A 21,465-nucleotide genomic window follows, 5' to 3' on the forward strand; every position below is an offset into this window, starting at 1 on the left:
GTGCAACAACATGTAATCAAGAAAACAGTCTTGATCTGTCTGTGATGGAGAAGGATCTCACTGCCCTCTTGCTTACTGACTTCTAGAAATAAATTAGTACGTAAGTGATCTTAAGACAATAGTTGTTATGTGAAGTATATGTAACGTTTGTAAAGAACAATTATCCTTTTCCTGGCTACCCTTTGCCATAATTGTGCTGTGAATGCATTTTAACACATTACAGAAAACTGGACTAACTTTTGCTTGTATAAAATAGACTATGAAACACCCTGATTAACACTGAAGAAGTAATCTGCTTACACAGAGAAACACTCCCATTTAGAGCAAAAACCCAGAGGGCATAAAGCATATAGTGATCTAATTAGTAGAAATCACTTGCTATTTCTTTCTCTGATTTTGTGCTAATTTCAATGCTCTCAGGAAGGCTGAAGCATATTCTGAATGTCAGTGAGTGGCTCTGTCTGTTAAGGAATTGCAAGACTTAGACCTACCCACCCGGACACATAGGCAAGGCGTGCTGGCTACCGGGGCTTTCTCTGTAAAAGGGGATGCTATTGAATTGCTGCTCCTGAAGGAAGGGGAGCGCAGCTGCCACTGTGGGGGACAGGAGATCCCCTGCCACCATGTCTCCCCCTCCAGCTCTCCCAGTGCGATGTGCAGCACAGACCACGGGAAACCCTGCTGCTGGTGTTCTGCCCACGTTGGATTAACTTCTCTGTTATCTTTAACCATCCACACCAGATAGAGATTTTGCAATTGTGAGCAAGCAGAATTTGGGTCAGCTACAATGCCTGGCTTTTGCGGGCATGTGGGCATATGTGGGGCAGAGTTTGTAAAAGGGAATGGGACCAAATCCATGTTCTTGTAGAGAGGCAGCAGAACTGTTTGTGCACCCCGCTGCAGAATGAAACAAGCCGGGGCAAGATCTCCCTATGCTGGGAGAGCTGAAAGCAGCAGGCTGGGAGCCAGGAATGCAGTCTGACAGAGGCGGGCATCTAAGTCAAACAGCAGCACCTGAGTATTTCACTTGCACCCTGCAGGCAATCAGGTTTTGAAAACACTTTGGTGTATCACACATACATTATATACATAAATGTTTCTTGCTGATCTGCCTTCATGACAGTTCTGATTTCAAGACAACAGTATAAAGATTACAGTTATGCAGAGCACTTGCTGTTCAGGGCACATCCCACATTTGCTCCATCTGCAGATGCTTTTTAATGTCAGTATATGGATCAATGACAGGACACGGTCCCCAGGGAATGGTCTGACACCCTAATATTAAATAGAAATGCTCAGGCAACAAAGCACGCATCAAGCCACTGGGATGCAGGACAGATTGTTCGTTTCAAAGAGAAAAATCTGCATTCTTCAGAAAACGGTGTTCAGAAATATAATCTTTATTCAGTTCAATGGAGCAGCTTTATAATTTACAGCACCAGATAAAGCTAGAAGATGTAATGTGAAACATCTGAAGCAGTTCTCCCCCTGTATCAAAATGCACCTTGGGCAACAGAGCCTTAACTTCTCTTAACATATGTTTCTAGCAGATAAGTAAACAATCTGGATGTGAAATGAAAATTTTCAAGATAGCTACAGTTGGAAAAGCATCAGCTCGTATTAGACTTCAGCTGCAGCTCCCCACTGATAAGTTTTTTTGGGGTGGGTTGGCACAGTTAAAAGGAAGCAGCTTTGGAAGAATAAAAAGCTTTTTGTGTGAGAGTTGTTGAGTCAGAGATAGTAAGAAGAAAGACATCACTTTACATCCAAATTGTGGCAGTGGGCTTGGCTGCAGAAGGAGATGCTGTGCCAGAGCGCGTGGCTGGGGTGAGCTGAACAACCTCATGCTTAGGGAGAGGGGATGCAGAAACAGCAGGGGCAAATCTGGGAAGCTTAAAGGTTCCTCTGCACACAAGCAACCAACCAGCCTTGGACTGCAATGAAATCTGGCTTCCTTACAGCCACGGACTGCCTTTGGACCAGGGACAAAACCTTTAGTCACGCATGCACTGAACTTTGTGTTTGATTGTTCCCATTCTGCTCCACAGGACGCTGCCTGCGCCAGCGAGCTGGGACGTGGCACCAGCATGCAGTTTCTTTTCAGAGTGCCCCACATGCTGGATTACACGCACTGAATGCTGAGGTCTTCGTTGCAGGAAGCTCCCTGTCTGCCCAGATCTCTGTCACAGGACGCAAGGAAAGCGTGCAATGTCCTTAGAGGGACACTCACAGAAACATTTCCAGATGGAGAAGCTGGACACCTTGCATTTCTCCTTTCTGTGCTGCTTGGCCATCAGCGGACAAGCAAATGGAAACTTGTTCAAGAAATAACGAATGCCCATCTTTGAAGATGGCACTCCAGGCAGGCAGCGCGCCAGAGAAGGAAACGGCGTGTTGCTGCAAAGATTGCAGCATTCTCTCTATGCAAAATGCCAGGCAGGGAATAGTCCCTGCTGACTTGCTCTACGTGTCTTCAGACACGGCAGACTTGAGCAACCACAGTGGTCAGCCCTGCGGCAGGCCCTGTCCTGCCACTGTCCCTCCAGTGTGTCTAGCCCCTGACCAGACAGCCAACCTGAAACTCAGATGGCTATGTCCATCCCAGACTGAATACAAGAGGTTCTAGCTGTTCCTGAGAATAACAAACGCACTTTCCAGCCCCGCTTAAAAACCTTCTGATAGCCGTTCACCCAGGTTTTCACTGAGAACACGGTACATATTAGCGCAGGCAGCTAACACTTAATAACCTGATGCTGTGAAGCACAAACATGCCCCATGGAGGCTTGTCATCACAGGGCAGATGGCATACCTACCATATCTGCATGAAGTATATGTTGCCCAGAGATGAAGGAATAGGCCAAATGGCCTTATCCCTTCCCTGATACGGCACCTGGTGCAGTACAACAGAGCAGTGTCCCTGCTCCACAGCCATCCCCTCAGCTGCTCTAGCAGGAAAGAGATGAAGTGGCAGAACTTGAGCAGCAACCAGAAACTTGGTCTGATGGGGTCAAGCCAAAAGTAAGAACCATATAGCTGAACAAAGGAGGACGAGGTTAAGATTGGGGAGAATGGGCCAAGGATGTGGGGAAGCGAGGGCATGCACCAAGAAAGCCATGGGAAGAAGGGATAAAGTTAGTCAGCTTTGAGAGGACAAGCCAAACGGTCCTATTCAGTAAAGGACATCCCTTCTGAGTCCTCCGAATGGGGTGAGCAGTTCCCAAGCTTACCGTCACCAAAGCCCTGCTGGTGGAAGGACACCAGAAGTCTATCTCCCCCTTCTCTAGGGCCTGGTCCATACAGAGATCAGCAACTTCCATAGGTTACCACCGGGCACCATGAAGCTGCCATACTGCTAGTGATCCCTGCGTGCCAAGTGGCCATCTCGAGAACATTCCTGGGTTTCTACTTGATTTATGCACAATGATAGAAAATTATCCCCAAAGCTTTGAACATGTAAGAGTTCAAAGTGAGACCTTGGAGGTTAGGAAATACTGAATTAATCTTGACTAAACAACCTCAAAATCTGATCTTTTACTATCTGACTACATACATTATTCTTCAGAATTTCTACCTCATTTACTGCACTCTTTTATGATAGCCTTTTGCATTTACAATTTTAAAATATGGATGATTAAGCTGGGGACATAATATTCTATTAACAAGAAAATTTTGTTTAGCATGAACACAGTTTATCAGATGAAATACACTGGGGACAATCATAAGGGAAAATAGTCCAGCAGTGACCCCACGTCAGTTGGCACGCTCTTCTCATGCCCTGTATTTTAATAGACTATCAAAATCACCTGCTTGATTTTTAAAGAATTTGCTAGCTTTCCCTGATTGTCTTCAAGATGAGTAAAACTCAACTTTCAAGATGAGTAGAAGCATTCACAAACAAAGCAGAAACATATTTTAGTTAGAAGGCAGTTTTTTTATTTTTTTGTCTCCAAATTGCAGAGTAGGATTCTTCTGTGGTTTATTATTAGTTTCCTCTCCAGCAGCTTATTACTATATCTGCTATGTGAAGAGCCAGCTTGCTATCCACATGAGATTGCTGAAGTTATTCATTGTGCATTTTAACTCATTGGCCAACCTGACAGTGACTGACAGTCTATGGAAAAGTATTGCATGACTGAAAAACCTGACCTAACTTTTAAGCAGCTTCCCCCGTGCTACTGACATAATCAAATAGAGTTTTACATATGTCATCCTGTTGCTGCAGCAACCTGGGCTCCTCTCCGCTGACTACTGATGGGAAGTCCCTATGCTTGATATGGACTCCGATGTCTTGAGATTAATCTCTTGGGACCCTTCCAGAGAAATACAGATTAATGCGCTCTTCCTCAAAAATGAAGTAACTATTTCACATAAACTACTTTTCACGTCCCATCAAGCCTGAGCTTCCCATTCATTGCCTTTATAAAAATGACTGCTTTGGCACAGCACCCCCAAGACATTTAGGAAAGAACGGTTTGCATTGCAGGAAAGAGGATTAAAATGGATTTGGCTTCATTTGAATTTTTCTTGAACATTAGCAGAGAAAGGGTTATTTCTGTCAAAGAAAAAGGGTTTTTTTTTTTATTCCTTTTTCCTTTGGATGTTCACATCTCTGTGCCTCTAATTTACAGGTCTCCTTTTGGCAGGGAGAAGACCAAGATAGCAAAGGCAAAGATTTGCAACCACTGAGATGCGTATGTCCTGAAGCTAGATTTAGTTCCTAGCTAGAACAGCTTTAGATTTTATGAGGACACCTGAATATTTGATAAAGATTTCAACAGTTTTGACGGTACTGTGTACATTGCTTCACATGGTTCAAAAGTTGTGAAAGCCTCTTTCCTACTGCTTTGATCCTTTCTTGGCAGCAGAGAGGAAAAGGGGGAAACAAGGTGTTGGAACAAACATTATGCAAGGGAACAGGTGAGGCCAGTTCACCAGGGCTACTGCATTTGGCTAGGAGTTATAGCTTAGGGAAACACTTAACCACCTTGCCCGAGCACACAGTATGCTTCCAGAAAGGGCATAGAACCATAAAACCATAGAATGCTTAAGGTTGGAAGGGACCTCTAGAGGTCATCTAGTCCAACCCCCCTGCACACGCAGGGTCACCTAGAGCACGTGGCACAGGACTGCGTCCAAGCGGGTTTTGAAGATCTTCAGAGAAGGAGACTCCACAACCTCTCTTGGCAACCTGTTCCAGCACTCTGTCACCCTCACTGTCAAGAAATTTTTCCTTAAGTTCCTGTGGAACTTTTGGGGGCATAAAGTGTTTCTGCATTTCGAAACATATATAACTACAGGAGCCACATGCTTCTCAGTGGAGTAGTCTGTGCAAGTGCCAAAATGAAAAAGAAAGTTGGAAATTCTCCTGTATCCAAATAGTATTTATCCCTTGCTAAGGTTTCCCATGCTGAATGGAAACTCTGCTTGGCAGAGTCAGCCCAGAGAACATGGCAAACCACATGGAAATGACCATGGAAGTCTGAGCCGTACGGAGAGTTGCAAGCTCCATGGATGGTGGTGGTCCCTGAAGGCTTTCTGGCTAAATACAGATGCAGCAACAAATATTTGACTGCTGCCCACACTGGGAGAGGATGGCACACGCTCGCCTTCTTCGGAGGACTCCTCAGCACCAGGGAAAACCTTCCCATCCGTCTGCTTTGCCCTGCAGCATCCAGGGGCAAGCTCCAAGTAGGTGGGACAAGCTCGGACTGCAACACGCTGCCTGTCATTCCTACCTATAAACTGTTCAGCTGGATACACACTGGTGCTTAGCACCTCAGTTTCCAGGGATCCATGCAAATCTTCACCTAGCATACAAAACATGAGAAAGTGTCAAAGCTGTGTGAAACTGGGGAGCAAGGGTCTGGGCGATGACCCCCAAGAGACCTAGACTCATTGCAGGCAGGCTAAGTTTGGCAGCAAAACACTTTGCTTGTCTGCACCTTCCTTTCCCCAACCATAAAACTGAAACAATTTTATACCATCTGTGAAGTACTCTGAGCCCCACTGATGAGGTGCTTCTTAAGATCCCAGTGTTATTAGCAGTGATTCCATTTCTTGTTGAAATACAACACAGTTAACACCACATGAAGCAAGGTGGTAAGGAAATTAGTTCGATATCACCTTTCATAGCAAAACAGGTCCCAAAAGCACTAATTTCCATGAATTTCCATTCTAATTATGTGACACAAGAATATAAGATATGTATGGCTTTATTTTTTCAGCACTGTCTTGAAGAATCAAGTGAAATCCAATTAACATGGTCCGGCTTTTTCTCAGCATAGCATGATTCATAGGAATTGTTCATCGTTTAATTGTTCTACAATATATAGCAGTAGTGTTATTGTATATATAATAGTAATTGTAAGATACAAGTAAGGCAAAATTTTTAGAGAAGCAACATTTTCTCATTTATCCATGTACAGACATAGCTATAAGCCCAGATACATGGGTTGCTCTTGCTATTTGCGGTCAGAAAGCAGTTAGAAACCTACTGACTTCAGTGTGTGCTGTCACGGACCATGGAGGCCAAAGTCCTCAGACAGGAGAAGATAACATAACATGAAAAAAAAAAAAAAGAAAAAAAGAAAAGCAGTTAAAATAATACTTATGATACGTTAGGCTGGCATATAGGCTGCTGACATTAACTGCAGAAACAGCAGCAGCAGATTAGGCAGGCCTAATTACTCACCTGGGAACCCGACTTGCACATCGAGGCCATTAATGATGTATCTCTCCCTGGGGGGGAGGCGAGAAGGTGATGTTCAAGAGGAATGTGCAGCAGCAAGGGCCATCTAAACACCCTGACGGAGCTCCACTGCTTGTCCCAGCGGAGGAAGGGAATTAACTCATATCTCTAAACATTATTTTTCTTCTTTTCTTTTAGCTAACTGATGTTGTTTTCTTTAAATAGTATTTTTTTCACCAAATACTTCAATCTATAATACACTGGTGTCTTTTGCTTTTTATAATGTTCAAAACATTTAGAATGTAAAAGCCTGTATTACTTATAGTGCAGGAAATAGTTTTTATTCAGCTTCTTTTAAGAAATAGGTTTCTTTTTCCTGTAAGAAAGGCATGCAAAATCACAATGATTTTAAGGTCATAGCAGTTACTGACTTCAGGAAGAGTTCCTTCCCTTCTCCGTCTGAAAGCAAAAGCAAAGTCTCAGTACCTGCTATATCATTTATAGCAGAAGGGTTGCTTGGCCATAATGGTTGTAGGAAGTTTTGCTGCTCCTTTATATTTAGGCAGAGCAATAAGTTTCACGCTCTTGCTCATTCAAAACAGTTTCTGCTTGGCACATCTTGAGGTATTCCTGCCCTGTGACTGTCACTTCCACCTACTCAGCATTTAACCAGGACCTCCATGCCACTCAGCAATATGGAAGGAGATCTGACCCTGGTCCAGAATCAATGTGCTGTAAACACAAATTTCCTTGAAATAGCCCAAGCTGGCATGTGCAGATCTGGTGGCAGAACATGGGAACACTTGCAACACTAACAGAATTCATGATGCTTGTCTTTTAAACTCCAGGTGTTGTGATTGGAAAGCCCAAATGAACAAACAAATACATGGCCAAATTGCAAGGATTCAAGAAAAGAAGCTTAAAACTGACCCCTTGTTATCATTTCTCACTCCTTGCTCCTACTGTTTTGCCATATTACTGATCCACATTTCCCAGTGCTTGTGTCACTTTCCTTTAGTGTTTAGGCATGGGCGAACCTCTGAAGAAGAATATAATGAACCTCCTGAACTGTCACAGCTAAAAAAAAAAAAAACACCCTAAAAGATCATCAGAGACATAGCAGACATTTAATTCCTTTGGTTCAAATGAGAGAGACTCATATTTGGAAGATGCAGGAGTTTTAAATCTGAACTATGATAGTTCAGGTAGGATACTGTAGGACTGTAGGACTAGGTAGGACTGTATCACCTTCACGAAAGAAAGGGAGAGGGAAGGATAATAACATTTCCACTGCAAAGCTTTCCCTAAATCATAAACTTACTATAAAAAATTAAAATCTAACAAAAATCAGCAAAAGCAAGGATAAATGCAGCTTCCAGGTCACATATCCAAAGCTGTAGAGTAAAACTAATCAGTTCTGGTATAGGATTTTTTTTTCAGTACAATCTATGGTCTAGTTGGTCAAATCAAGCCTTTCTGAGAAAAGAAGATTAGAGGCAGTTGTTCAAAATACTTAGAGGGGGGAAAAGATTTAAGGTTTATTACTGACCAGGACATACAAAACAGACTGTAATGAAAAAAAAAAAGTAGTGAGATTGTACTTGCTGACTGAATAGAAAATGTTAGCTGAAGACAGGGCCATATGGAGCAGCTTATAGTTACAGCAAGAAGGATGGCTGAGGCAAATGCCCTCTGAATACGTGAAATTAGGTGTTAAGGGAAAGACGCAAGAATTTTAGAAAAACTGATTACACCTGAACACTGCAGATAGGCTATTGAGCATGAAAGGCAATGCAAGGAATTTAATATTTATTTATAAGGGTTATTCTTCCTGCAATGATTATTATACTGCACATGAATTACAAATAGAAAAAATACTAGGCAAAGTATCAGTCATTTTGCAAAAAAAATCTTTGATGAAAAAGTCTGATCTTTTAGCAAAATGTCATCAATTTTACTGGTTTGAAGAATTTCGTTCTTCATTTTACCAAGGCACTCTGTGAATTGATGCACATGCATTACATAAACCTTTGAAGCGTTGGTGAGCCACAGCAGGATATGCTATTCACCTGCCCACACTGAGCTCACTGCAGAAAAGGGGCATATTTGGCAAAGTGGCATGTTAAGATACACCTTGCATAAGTTAAAAGCAAATAAAAAATATCACGACTCAGATACAAATGCCCAGGCATGTTTTCCAATTAATTTTCCTAATTCGACTTAGACTGAGATATCTAGAAGAAATTTGTTACGGGTAACCACATGATTCCCAATACGTGAAATGCAGTAGCAATGTTACCTTCACACTGTACTTTTTAAATGCTTTTTGTCTCCCTCAGGACTTTCTACACTGTCTAGCTCTGGTTCAAAATAGGCAAATTCAGCCTTGCTTCACATCACTGTTTTCATTTTCTAGTCTCATCATAGTTTCCCATCAAGTTTTGTGGCAAGTTTTCCAGCACCGAAGCAACTATCCTTAGTGCTTTTAAGTTGATACGGCCCTGAGAGGTTGTTTAATCATCACACCATGACATTACGGACTATCTGAAGATTATCCTGTGTCTTTACAGCTCATCTATTTGATGCTAAAGAGGATATTTAGAACCTAGATGTATTCGGACACAGAGACGCAGACTGCAATATTCCGCAAAGCAAACCTCTCCTCTACATTTTCTTCAAATTCCAGCAGCACTTCACACAACTCACTCTGGTAGCAACAATACTCTGGCAAGGGCTGGGTCACCCTGCAATGCTGAGACGCCAGGATCAAGGGTGTAATGGGCAGTTGTGTGGCTCAAAGTGTGTGCTCAATGACCACCATCCCTCAGCCTCTCCAAGGGGTTTCACAAACGCTCAGGAGAACCCACTGGGCAAAAGGACATGGAGGGACCTGATTTTCTTTCTGGCATAAGGAGATAGATCAGTGGCTGGAATTACAGAAGTTTCATATCTGTCATATATTAAGTATGTCCAAACAGCTTTTCTGACAACTTAAACCAGCGAAGTTCTGTTGAGTTCAATAAAAGGATACCCATTTACATCAGCTGAACACTGGCTTCGTGGCTTTTTAATATTCCCCAGGAGGAGCAACCTAGTGCAGGAAACATCCTCCACGGTATAAAAGTCTGGAAATACAATGGTGTAGGAGCTAAATTAATTAATTTCTCTCCACCATCTAACCTAATGCCAGCACACAAAGAAATCACCAATGAAGTTTTGATTTTAATAATTTAGAGCATAAGCACACCAAACATTGTGCTGTTTTCCCTGAGATCACTGCCCTCATTGAGGCCACTGAACACCATGGAGCTTCCCATGCCAGGTACAGACCTCCTGATGTGCTCGCTCTACTCTTCATCTGTCTTTTATAGGTATTCTAAACATTTCTGACCCATGTGAGGCAAATTATGCATTGCTCTGCACTTTGTGCAGCACTGGCCAATGCACTGAGGAGAGAGATGGTTAGACATTGTGGAAGCAGTTCTTTAGAAATATTTGTAGGAAATCAATTTTCTGATAAATGTAGAATGAGGAACTTTAAGCAAATTATTTTATAGTGAAGAGATGAACCACTAAACATTTGGAATCTGGTGAACCAAACAGATCCAATCCCACTTCCTACAATGCTCCCAAATAAAGTAATTTGCAGATACATAATAAGAAATATTTGGGAAAAATAGCATTTCTTAAAATGTCCAAACACACTACAGACTTTCTACACACACAGAGTTCTTGCCATGTCACACTGGCAGAGTTCAAAGACATCGACATTACACAATATTGAAAAGAGTTGACAAAAAGTAGTATATTTGCAGTAAACTTAGTTTCTGTCTTTATCACTTTCAAGGTGTGGGAATAGCAATATCACACAGGAAAACCCTCACAGTTATACCCTACTTGGTGAAATACACAAAAAAAAAGTTTTTAAATCTATATTGAAAATCCCAGTTTATTAGGAAAAAAAAAAACATTTTTCAGGTTAGGTTGACTTGTGTATGTCTGTTTTAAGCTATATTTCTCAACTGCAGCTAAAATTACGACACTAATTCATCTTTGAAAGGACAGTTGATTAAACCATTGTGAATTTCACATACGTAAAGAATAAATCAGTGAGAGTATGAACCTATATTTAAATAATCAATATAACTACAAAAACATGCAAATTATTATTGAAAACTACTTCTGGTATCAACTGAGGTGTATCTGTTTCATCCATCACCTAACGCAATTTCTGTGCACCTAAAAGTTACGCATTTGCTCATTTTAATAAGTTGTTAAATTTAGAGATTAATTCCAAGTTTCATCCAAGTATAACTTCCTTCGAGTATTGTTGAAAATTGCCACATACTCTTTCTTTAATTAACTACAGTGACATGTTAACAACTTCTGTAGTTTCTCAGCTATCATTTAAATCTAATCTAGACCGTAGCTTAAATAAACACTATTTATAAATTACCATGTGATAGCACTGAAGTATACACTTATACCCTTGGTGTAAATTACAATGTCCTAACAGAAATAGAGTAGCAAGTAAGAAAGCTACGAGAAATAAGAAAGCTTAACAAATAAATATCTCTGTGCCACTCTTCAGATTAGCGCTTTGGAGGCTGTTTCCATAACTTAGTGCCTGCTTGTCCTTCTGCCTTCTCTTATTTGAATTCATTTATTTTATACAAGCAGTACCAGAGAGATAAGAAGGTCAGATTGACTCTGTGTAAAAACTAGAAATTCCTTGGCATTCAATCAAAAATATTAGGGTCATGAACCTTATATATACCTTTATATAATACAGTTGAGTGGGTTATATGTAGATAAAGATGATATTTCCTTGGACAGCTCTACTACTTCATATATCAAGGAAAAGCGTTTTAAAGTGACCGTGAAAGAAATATTCAGTAAGACACTAAAGTTATATCACCTGAAGCTGAAAGCTATGCCTTATCTCAAAATTCATTATTTTATTTCTAATGAGCTACTTTTAACTGGTCATGTTGTAGTCACTCATTTTCCCGTTTAGAGGGCTAGAAACAGGACTTCATCATTACTTAGATGCTGAGAAATACCTAGAATTTCTATCGCTCTTTCTCAGCTAATTAAATATCAGCATGAGGATGCATTCATTCACATTATAAGCCAACAAAGCCCAAAGAATCCAAAAGCTTCCTAACAGTGGAAAATGCAATTAAGCCACCAGTGTATTAATTCAGGTGCAAAGTATAGCACCATTGTATAGCAGTGCCTTCCTTTCCTTAATTAACTAAAACACGAGCAAGAAAATCTGATGACTTAATAGCATTTTCTTCACTGCCAGAAATGCTTCAGGATGATTTTATCCTGTTATCACAAAGAGAGTTGGGGATTTATTCCCATTACTTCTGTTTGCCACCTCTGAGAGTGACAGGTTCCACGGAGGAACTTACTGCTGTTAATGGGTGTGAAGGATTAATATTTGACGACATCATTGCTTTATAGGCAGAAAAACCATAGCAATGAGAATACATCTAATATTTTATGCATTTACAACCCCAAAGCACACGAGGAGCACTTACTATGCAGCAGCATTTCTCTGCATGTGTATTTGTTAGTGTGACTGAAAGCCGAATAGCTTGTCACACTTATTGATTTATATTGCATCAGCAGTAACAGACTCTAATCAGTATTAGGGTACCCTCGCCGCGGGCGCCAAAGGAGCAGATCTCCGCTAGGGAGATGCATGGCTCTTGCAGCAGAGAGCCTGCAAGCCAGGCAGAGCGATGCCGGGGAAAGGCGGGCAGGCAGCAGCGCGGGGATGCTGGCAGCGGGAAGCGCGCGCTCCCCCGAGCCCTGCCTGGGTCCCGGTGGTGCTGGTGCCGGCTCCAAAGCCAAGGTTTGGTCCTGCAAACGCTCGCATTACACTCAAGCACATGCCTTTTCTTTAAACCTATGTTATTTGGAGGCTATTCCCCGTAAAGCTACGCAAATTCAGGCTGTCTAGTAACACTCCAAGCTCACACTTTTCCAAAGGCATCCTACTGCAGCGTGTGAACTTATTGGAGCATTTCTTTCCATCTTCCCTGAGTTTCCCTGTCGCTGCGGGAAAGCCCAACGCCCCGATGCCGCCGGCTCCGGGGCACGCACGGACACAGCGCGGCTGCACGGGAGCGCTGCGCAGAGCGGGCGGCAAACTTCACCCGCAGCCCTCGAGGAAAACCGAAGCAGCGCACACAGGGCGCGGGGAGTTTCATGCATATTCCAGACTTTCACCCGCGAGGCGCCGAGTGCCGCCGGCTTATTTTTGCTTTTACTCAAATTTGAGGGAACTATTTCATTTGTTTAAACATGCCCACGATCATTTCCCCCTGCTCGCTAACAGAGGAAGAGTTGATCTTTAAGGGAGCGCTCACAGGAGAAAAAAATAAGGGGAGATAAATATTGGCCAGGTCTAAAAGCATCAATCTTTTACTTGCCCAGGAATGGAGCATTTCTCGAGCTGCACCAGCAGGCAGGGAAGCAGCAGCGCGCCGGATGCCGCCTGCCTCTCTCCCACAGTTTCCCCTAACCCCCTAACTCTTTCTTAATACTTTGTATTCACTGTCTCACTTGACTGGCACAAGAAACCCACTGTCGGGAGAGAGGCTTCCTGTGAACTCAGCCCCGTTTCCATGGTGCGGAGTTTTCTATTAAAAAGGGGGGTGAAAAAGGAAAAAAAAAAATCCCCTTTTTATTTTCCCGGACCCCACGTCCGCGGACCCCCTGCGAGCAGCCCCCCGCGCACAGCAGGTTCCGGAGGGAGCTGCAGAGGGCACCGGGCCGCCCCAGGAGCTCCCCGGCGCCCTGGACGGCTCGGGGCTGGCCGGGACCCGCGTCCCCGCCGCCCCCCGGTCCCCGCGGAGCGGAGCGGAGCGGAGCGGCGCGGGGCACTCACCGATGCGCAGCACTTGCTGGCCGCTCCGGGGCAGGCCGGCCGCGGCGCAGAGCAGCACGAGGAGCAGCCCCCCGCCGCCGCCGGGGCCGCCGGGGCCGCCGGGGCCGGTGGCCGCGGCCGGGCCGGGCGCTCGCAGGGCTCTCGCCATCCTCACTTCATGGCGCGGCTCCGCGGGGGCCGGGCGCGGGCCGCTACCCGCGGCGGGGCCGCCTGCGCGACGCGGCCGCTCCGCGCCGCCCGCCCATGGCGCGGGGGCTCCGCGCGCGGCGCCCGCGCTGCCGCCGCCGCCGCCGCCGCCGCCGGGGCCGCCGGGGCCGGGGCGCGGCGGCTCCTCCCGCGGGGCGGCCCCGGGCGGGGCGGCCGCCACCGCCGCCGCTGCGGGGGGACGAGGCGGGACGGGGGGCGCGCGCGGGGCCGCGCACGCGCTGCGCGCGCGCGGGGGCTCCGGCGGCCGCGAGCGCCCGCGCCCCGCTGTGGCCGGCGCTGCCGCCGGGGCACGTGCGGTGATGGGCTGCGCAGGGGACGGGGACGGGGACGGGGACAAGGCAGGGGCAAGTGTGGGGACGGGGGAAGGGATGGGGATAGAGACTGGGACAAGGACAAGTGCAGGGACTCATGCAGGTGCAGGGACAGGGGCAGGGACAAGTGCATGGACTGCGGAAGGGATCTGGGCAGAGACTGGGACAAGGACAAGTGCAGGCGCTGGGACAAGGACAAGTGTACAGACAGGGGAAGGGATGGGGAAAGAGACTGGGGAGGGACAAGTTCGGGAACTCATGCAGATGCAGGGACAGGGGCAAGTGTATGGACTGGAGAAGGGAACAGGACAGAGAGTGGGGCAGGGACAAGTGCAGGGACTGGGACAGGACTGGGATAGAGGCAAGTGCTTGGGATGGGAGGGCTGCACGAACGGGGGCAAAGACAAGTGCATGAACAGGGCCAGGGACAAGCGTATGGATTGGGGAAGGGATCCAGACAGAGCCTAGGACAAGGGCAAGTGCAGGGGCTCGTGCAGGGACAAGTGCAGAGACTGGAACAGGGACCAGGACAGAAACAAATGAAAGGATTGCTGCCAGTGCAGGAACTAGGGCAAAGACTTAGGGGGAATACAGGTGGATACAGGGAAAGTGCATGGCAGGGCAGGATGGGGGGCAGAGATGGGGGGCACAGCAGGGGCAGAGGCCAGGGCAGGGTTGCAGCCCCTGCCCCCGTCAGGGAAGGGACCTCAGCACCCCACTCTACTGCACGTGGGCTTCGCACTTTTCCCAGGACCCTGCTGATCTTTGCGTGATGGCTGGAGGTGTCCCTTTGCTGTGAGGGAAGATTTTCCTCAAACCTGCCAGCACTTTGTAATAAACCAATTTCCTTTGGTTTATGTGAGTGTTTGAAAGCCTTCCTAGAGACCCAGGATGTGCATGGCACCCTTCTGGGGGCAAGGAGATGGCCCCAAATATCTGGAGGCCTGAGGGGAAGCAGGCAGAATGAATTAGAAGACAAGAGTCTTTTTGCCTCCCAGCAACCCACCTTGCTCCCCAAGCAACTGAGCAAGGAACAGAGGTGACAGTTCACACCAGCGTAGCTCCCCGGGCATGACAGGAGCTTTGCGGGGAGCCTGGTGAACTGCTCACTGCTGTGAGGAGCACGCTGAGTTCGGATCGTGAAATCGGAAGGCCAGCTTTGAACATTTGGATGCAGGGATGGGAATGGAAATCAGCTCCTGGTGCCTGACTTGGCTCTCACAGATCGTATTTTGTCCGTGAAATTTTGCATCGCTAGTTTTAAAGATCTGGAGGGACTGAAGTTGTTTTGCTATAAAATAAAGAAACATATGGGTCCTCAGCTTATTTGAAAAAAAAAAAAGAAGAAGAAAAAACATAAGAGGAGAATGACTCCCATCTAGCAACAGAACTAGAATTGTGTAGCTGAGATCTAAAATTGAGATAATTTAAATTTGTTTATTTTGGATTCCTCTCCAAACCGTCTAATTATTGTTCCAGAAATTAACTCTTCCAAGTAGCCGCTGCGCATGTTGAAGTGGGATGGTTTTACATTATTTCTCCAAATCAGTCTGAAACGTTCCCCAAGAAGCCTTCCTCCAATGTTTACCCCGTAATTTCATAACCATTCAGTTGCTGCTCTCATTACAGAAATGCCTGACCAGCACACTAGCTAGTGTCCAGCTTTGTGTTTTTAATAGCTCATTTTGCACATGTCTTGGAGATTTTTGCCTTCAATGTTTATTGTGTTTGTTTGTCAGAGCTAAATCCACCAGCTCCCTGCCAGGCCCAAAGGGTCGTAGCTACTTTTCCTGTGAGCTCTCATGCTTCAAGTCCTGCTGCAACACTGGCCTGGCTCAACTCCGCATTTTCAGTGTCCCCTGGCCCTTGCCCACCTGCATCCTGAAAAGGGTGGAAGCCAGGGTTAGCCTTGGTCAAGCACATGTCACGTGAGTTACCCAATAGTGACAATTTTACCCAAAGGCGACAATTTTAAATCAATCTGCTAGCAACTATGGAGCTCTGCACTTTGCAGGAGGCAGAAACGGAAGCCCCAGCCGGGAGGTTGTAATCTGCCATTACAATCACATTGCTATACAAGAAAGAGTCCAAGCCTAGGAAAGTTTAGTGACTGAGGAACAACTCACAACAGGCACAACGCTCTTCAGGTTCCTGCTCTCCCACCGTTAAACCATCCATTGGGAGCAGCACTGCCTGCTGACTGGCAAGTTTTCTTCTCACAGTCTTGCTGGCATGGCAAATGACAGTGATCTAGAAACATGTACCAGTTTCCAAGGGAGGTTCAGTGAGAAACTATACTGCCTTGAAAGAAGAAAGAAAAGGCTTCACAAGGCAAATGCATCAAGTGTTGTTTTCAAAACTGGTTGTTCCCAACATAAATGGGCACCTGCAGAAATCTAAGAAAACACCATGTTCCTTTCAGTGAAATAATAAGTTAAACAAAACTATATGGTTTTGAAAATGCCATAGGACTTTTGGTCCTTTAGTTCTTTACAGTGCTTACAAATATGGACTGAACAGAATGAGATAATCAGAGTTCAATAGCGCCTGCAAGGGGGTGTCAGCATCCTGAATGGCCCAAATGCTGCTAAACCCTTGTGGCAGGACTCGCTCGTGGTAGACTGCAAATAGATGCTGCTTACTCCTTCCAAGTGTAGTGGAGTGTTGCATGGATTATACTCCACAGCCACAGACTTATGCATGCATAAGGAGAGATTACCTTTAAGACACCACCAACAATTATGAAAGAATCCAAGTTGGCTCTAATTCTGCAAAGAGCAGCCAAACTCTAAAATGAGAAACAGTCTGTGTCTGGTTGTCAAGGGCCTTTTTCTTTCAGTTTTCTTTTCTTTTTTTCTCTAATTAATCTATTGATATATAAATATGTTTTATATATGATATTTATATATCATTTGGTGTCCTGTATTGGTCAGAGTAGCTTACATTTTCAGAATTGTTACCAGGAAACGTGGGGGAGAGGGAGTTCCCACTGTGAGGTTTAAAACATACCCTCTTCCAAAAATAATTTTACAAATATATTTTAGAATTTAAAAGGGGTCCCTTTAAAGCCCAAAAGGACAGAAAAAGTTTGAAACTGAATGGAATTTCCCTGAGAGTATGTCCCAGGTGTCTAATTTTACAGTAAGTTGCAATCCATACAGCTCTTTTGTTGCTTGCAAGATAATAAATCATCCAGTAAGTTCTATCCCAGAGAATCACAGCATGCTTTACAGGGAGAGCTGCTGTGCTTCTGGATGATATTTTAAATTGAGGTGTCTCAGATAGATACAGTTCTTCTCGTCAGCCTCTAGTTATCGATCTCCTCACATCTTTAGTGTCCTCTTGGACATCTTGGACATCTTTTAGAAGGAATGAGTTAAACCCGCAGGTCTCTGGCTAACCTTTCTTCTCCTGGTTAAGCAGCTTTGAATGCCCAGAGCCTTACCATGTGAGTTGTTATTCAGTTCATATTGGCTGCCGCATTTGCTTACTCATTCACTGCATTGCCAGCATTTAGCTAAATTTGTTAGTAAAATATGCTGGAATACCTTGAGGACAGAAGGTACTATGTATAATCAATTTTTTATTTTTTATCCTACAGCACACTAATATTATGAATAGTAGCACAAAGTCCTCCTTGCGAGAGTTTGGGGGCTGTTATTCTGTCATGTTATGGTATATGTTATTCACACCAAATTCTACTTAGGTATAACGTATGATTATTATGTCCTTTGTTGTTTAAGTAGTACAACCTTGGGTTGAAAGCCAAAACTGAGGATCTGAACCATTTCCACCACATTTCACATCCAACTTAGAATGCTGTTTTTATATCTGAATATGGCCAAAATGCTTAGATGACATCTGTATGCATGGCAACACTCTGATAGGAAGGGCCAGGTTCTTGGTCAAGGTTTGTGAAATTTTCTCTCTGTTGAGTTAAAGTCCTACCCATCCTCAGGACTGGTCTTCGCCAGGGGCAGCCTAAACTACCCTGTTATAAAGTTCAGACCACACACTTCCATTAACATTCATTTAGGAAGGCGATGTTTTCCACATTTCTTTCCCATTACCTTTCTAACGTCATGTAGGACAAATTTCAACAACACATTGTAGAATATTGCTGCAGTAAAAACTCCAAATGGAAACTTAATAAATCGGACCTCACTATTTTTTTTCATAACCTACATACAACCTGAAAACACAGAAATTGATAGGATGGTCTAAAAATAACCTCACCAAATCATCATTCTGCTCTTCAAACAAAAAGCCCTGATCTTCAAAAAATCTTCCATTATGAGCATACCTTAGAAAAAAAAAAAAGAAACTGGAGAGAAAAAAAAACCAAAAACAAAAAGCTCCTCTCTTGTCCTTATCTCCTACCGTTTGCTTAAGTATTTTCTTTCAAAATCACTTGCAAAACACGTATTGCTCCAAAGAAGGTTGTTTTGTAGGATTTTTTTTCCCTCTTCTCATGTTTTCCTGTTTTTGATCATTAGGCCTGGATTAGTGCTGCCACTTCACAGATACCTTGCCTCAGTGAGCACTGAACTGCTGGTCCTTCAGGGCTGTCATTGCTATAAAATTTCTCCTCATGCCTGAAAAATTCTGCCACTTCCAAAGGCAGACTCCATCCATCTAACGAAATTTTTCAGAAAGGTATAGCAGATCAGACACTTTTCACTCTTTCCCTCTTGAACCAACAAACACCTGGATATCTCCCACCCTCCAGTTCTGTGACAGTCTTCGACACTTTTTTTCTTTTACTTCCTCACCTTCTTAATGTTAAGTCACCCTTTTTCCCCTTCTACAGTATTAATTTCCTGCCCATGTATTTCAGCCTGGTCCTGACACTATCTCACCGCTACGCTTGAGAAGAAAATCTCATGGAGGTTTTCCTTAAATGAGATTTGCACTTCCCTGTTTCAATTTTTGCCATCGTTCTGGTCAAATGCATGCACTTGGTCCTTGCTTTGGAAGCATTGAGGACCTCCCAGCACCAGTTCCCAGCGCTCTGTCTGGAGAGGAGAGGAGCTGTGGCTGGCATTGTTGTCACTGGGTGTAAGCTACATGTTGGTTGTGAATTTAGACCCACAGTCAACCCAAGGACCCATACGTCAGTGAGGATACCCATGATGTCAACAGTACAGTGAGGAGAAACTGGAGAAAACTGAACTGGAAGGGTGACCCATAAAGGGCAAGAGCAGTGCCATGCATCCTTTGCTTGGGAATCTTGGGAAAACTGGACCAGAGGGGTGGCTCTCAAGGAAAGGGCATGAGCAGTCATTGTACTGGGGACCCATTGATTTAACTGCAGAACTCTTATATGCACCTATATACACATATATATATTTATATATTCTGTTTTGTTATATTTCTAGCTTTGTTATGCTTTCAGTTTTGTTATAACTTCTTATCTCTAATAAATTCCCACACCTGACAAATGACATGCTCCTGAGTTCAATGCAACTAATCCAGGAATCTGAAAAAATCCCAAACGCTCCTCTGCGGGCACCTCACACCTTTACGCCTCTAAGGCTGCTGTTGCTCACAAAGAACAGCTACCCTGGGACAGTCATTCCTGAGATATGTGAGAAGGAGACACGACGAGGCAAGAAATTCAGTCCATACAGCAGAGGCAGTGGACATAAGTGATGGAGAGCTGTGCTGCTGTTGGCAGGGCGAGGAGAGAGCTGTTTGAGTGGAATTATTCCAGAGCACCCTAACATGCCCTGGATTTTGCTTTTGCTGAAGTCAACAGAGATTCTTTGCATTTTTTTTCATTCTCTCTAACAACGTCCTACCAAACCACCCCCAAATTTTGCAAATGGTGAGATTAAAATAATTTTTGGACTTAAAAGCATTACGATGCAAGAGTTTTTACTGAAGCACCATAATACATAGAAAGGTGGTATAAATGATTTCTCCAAGGCAAATAGCATCACGATCACAGAAAGTTTAAACACCGCATTTTAAAATCAAGCTCTGTTTATTCAAGTGGTCTCTTCATTTGTATTTCCAAAAGCACAAATGCCATTGTCCTCTTTTCAAACTCCTTTCATTTAAAACATTACAGAGAATCTCTTAAGAAACTAACATTGATCCTCTCTGTTGCACAGGTCTAACATTAATCTGCAAAACTGCTTTTCCCTGAGCAGTAGATAGTTTCATCCACCGTATTTAGCTAGAAGACATAAATAAACGGCAATTTCAAATGCAACTCACTGAAAATCTTTTTCTGCCTAACATCTATTACATGTTTTTTTCTTCAATAATAATAAAGGATACACCAAAGATTTTCTAGAAGAGAAAACTTCTGCTTTTGTATGTAGAACATACTGGCACATCTTCTACTAAAGTGGGGACTTTTATCAAATTCTATTTGGTCACATTATTAGAAATCTAGAAAGTTAGACCAGAGTGAATAGATTCAACATGAGTTTCCAATATTTGACCGATAGCAGCAATTCTAGCCTATAAAGCATTTAAAAGTGATCTTTTCACATTTCCTTCTTGTAGAGAAAACTTTTAGGAGCTAATGCAGAGGGAGAAGAGTTAATATTAGTTTTTATTAAATTGCATTGTGCAATGTATACTATTTCCCCAGTATAACTCTTGAGTTAAGAATAATTATGAGGGGGCTGATGGGGCAAATTAATGACAATTCCAAATCTCTGCCTGCTATAGTTAAAAGATGTCCTGACTCACTTCTTTTCCCCTTCCACATTTATTTCAAAAGAGTGGCTAAATGTCAGAAAAAGAATATTTCAATGCATTATTGTAGTACCCTCGCAATGATGAAACCAAGTGGGACCTGAAGGGGAAAGGATATTATGACCCCGCTATTTCCTGCCCTTTTCTTCATGGATTGACAAGAGAAGGGGAATTAGGCCCCTGGGTTCTCCAGATGTATATTTTTCCTACTCAGATGGATTGGCAATACAGGCAACACAGGGATGGAGAGGACAGCTTCTCCTCATCCTCTGAGGATTGCCTCAGGTCGCTCACCTTGCAATACCCAGCACAGCAGCTGTGGGGCTTTTGGCACCTTCCTGAGTTCTAGATCCTAAGGATCACAGAAAGTGTGTCTGCTCTGGGGATATTTTGTCTTTCACTTGGTATTTGCGTAATCTATTTTATAAGTCCACAAATAAAAAAATATGGCCAACAATCTACCAAAACAATGCGCAGGATTTTGACTGGGCAAATATAGATAGGTTTATAGATTCACTCATATTGATACATAATTTAAAAAGCTTAGAAAATTTTAATATGTTTATTGCTTGCATGTGCATATATATCTATGTACATTTTAATTCTCTATGTTTCTGGTGTTTATTTATTTCTATGTACTGTTT

The 21,465-nt window shown here is 43.8% G+C and overlaps 1 protein-coding gene across 1 annotated transcript in view; it reads right to left on the reverse strand.

The window, feature by feature from the left end:
* GRIK1 (glutamate ionotropic receptor kainate type subunit 1) overlaps positions 1 to 13,740 on the reverse strand; it is a 159,956-nt gene extending 146,216 nt beyond the window's left edge. The window contains exon 1 of the mRNA XM_088529005.1: positions 13,593 to 13,740. Coding sequence (XP_088385131.1) covers positions 13,593 to 13,740 — 148 coding nt within the window. The remainder of the gene's footprint in view (positions 1 to 13,592) is intronic.
* Positions 13,741 to 21,465: the final 7,725 nt, after the last annotated feature.

Source organism: Tinamus guttatus, unplaced genomic scaffold, assembly GCF_059628265.1.
Source record: "Tinamus guttatus ecotype Peru unplaced genomic scaffold, ASM5962826v1 Tinamus_guttatus_pri_ptg000318l, whole genome shotgun sequence".
NCBI classification, from domain to species: Eukaryota; Metazoa; Chordata; class Aves; order Tinamiformes; family Tinamidae; genus Tinamus; species Tinamus guttatus.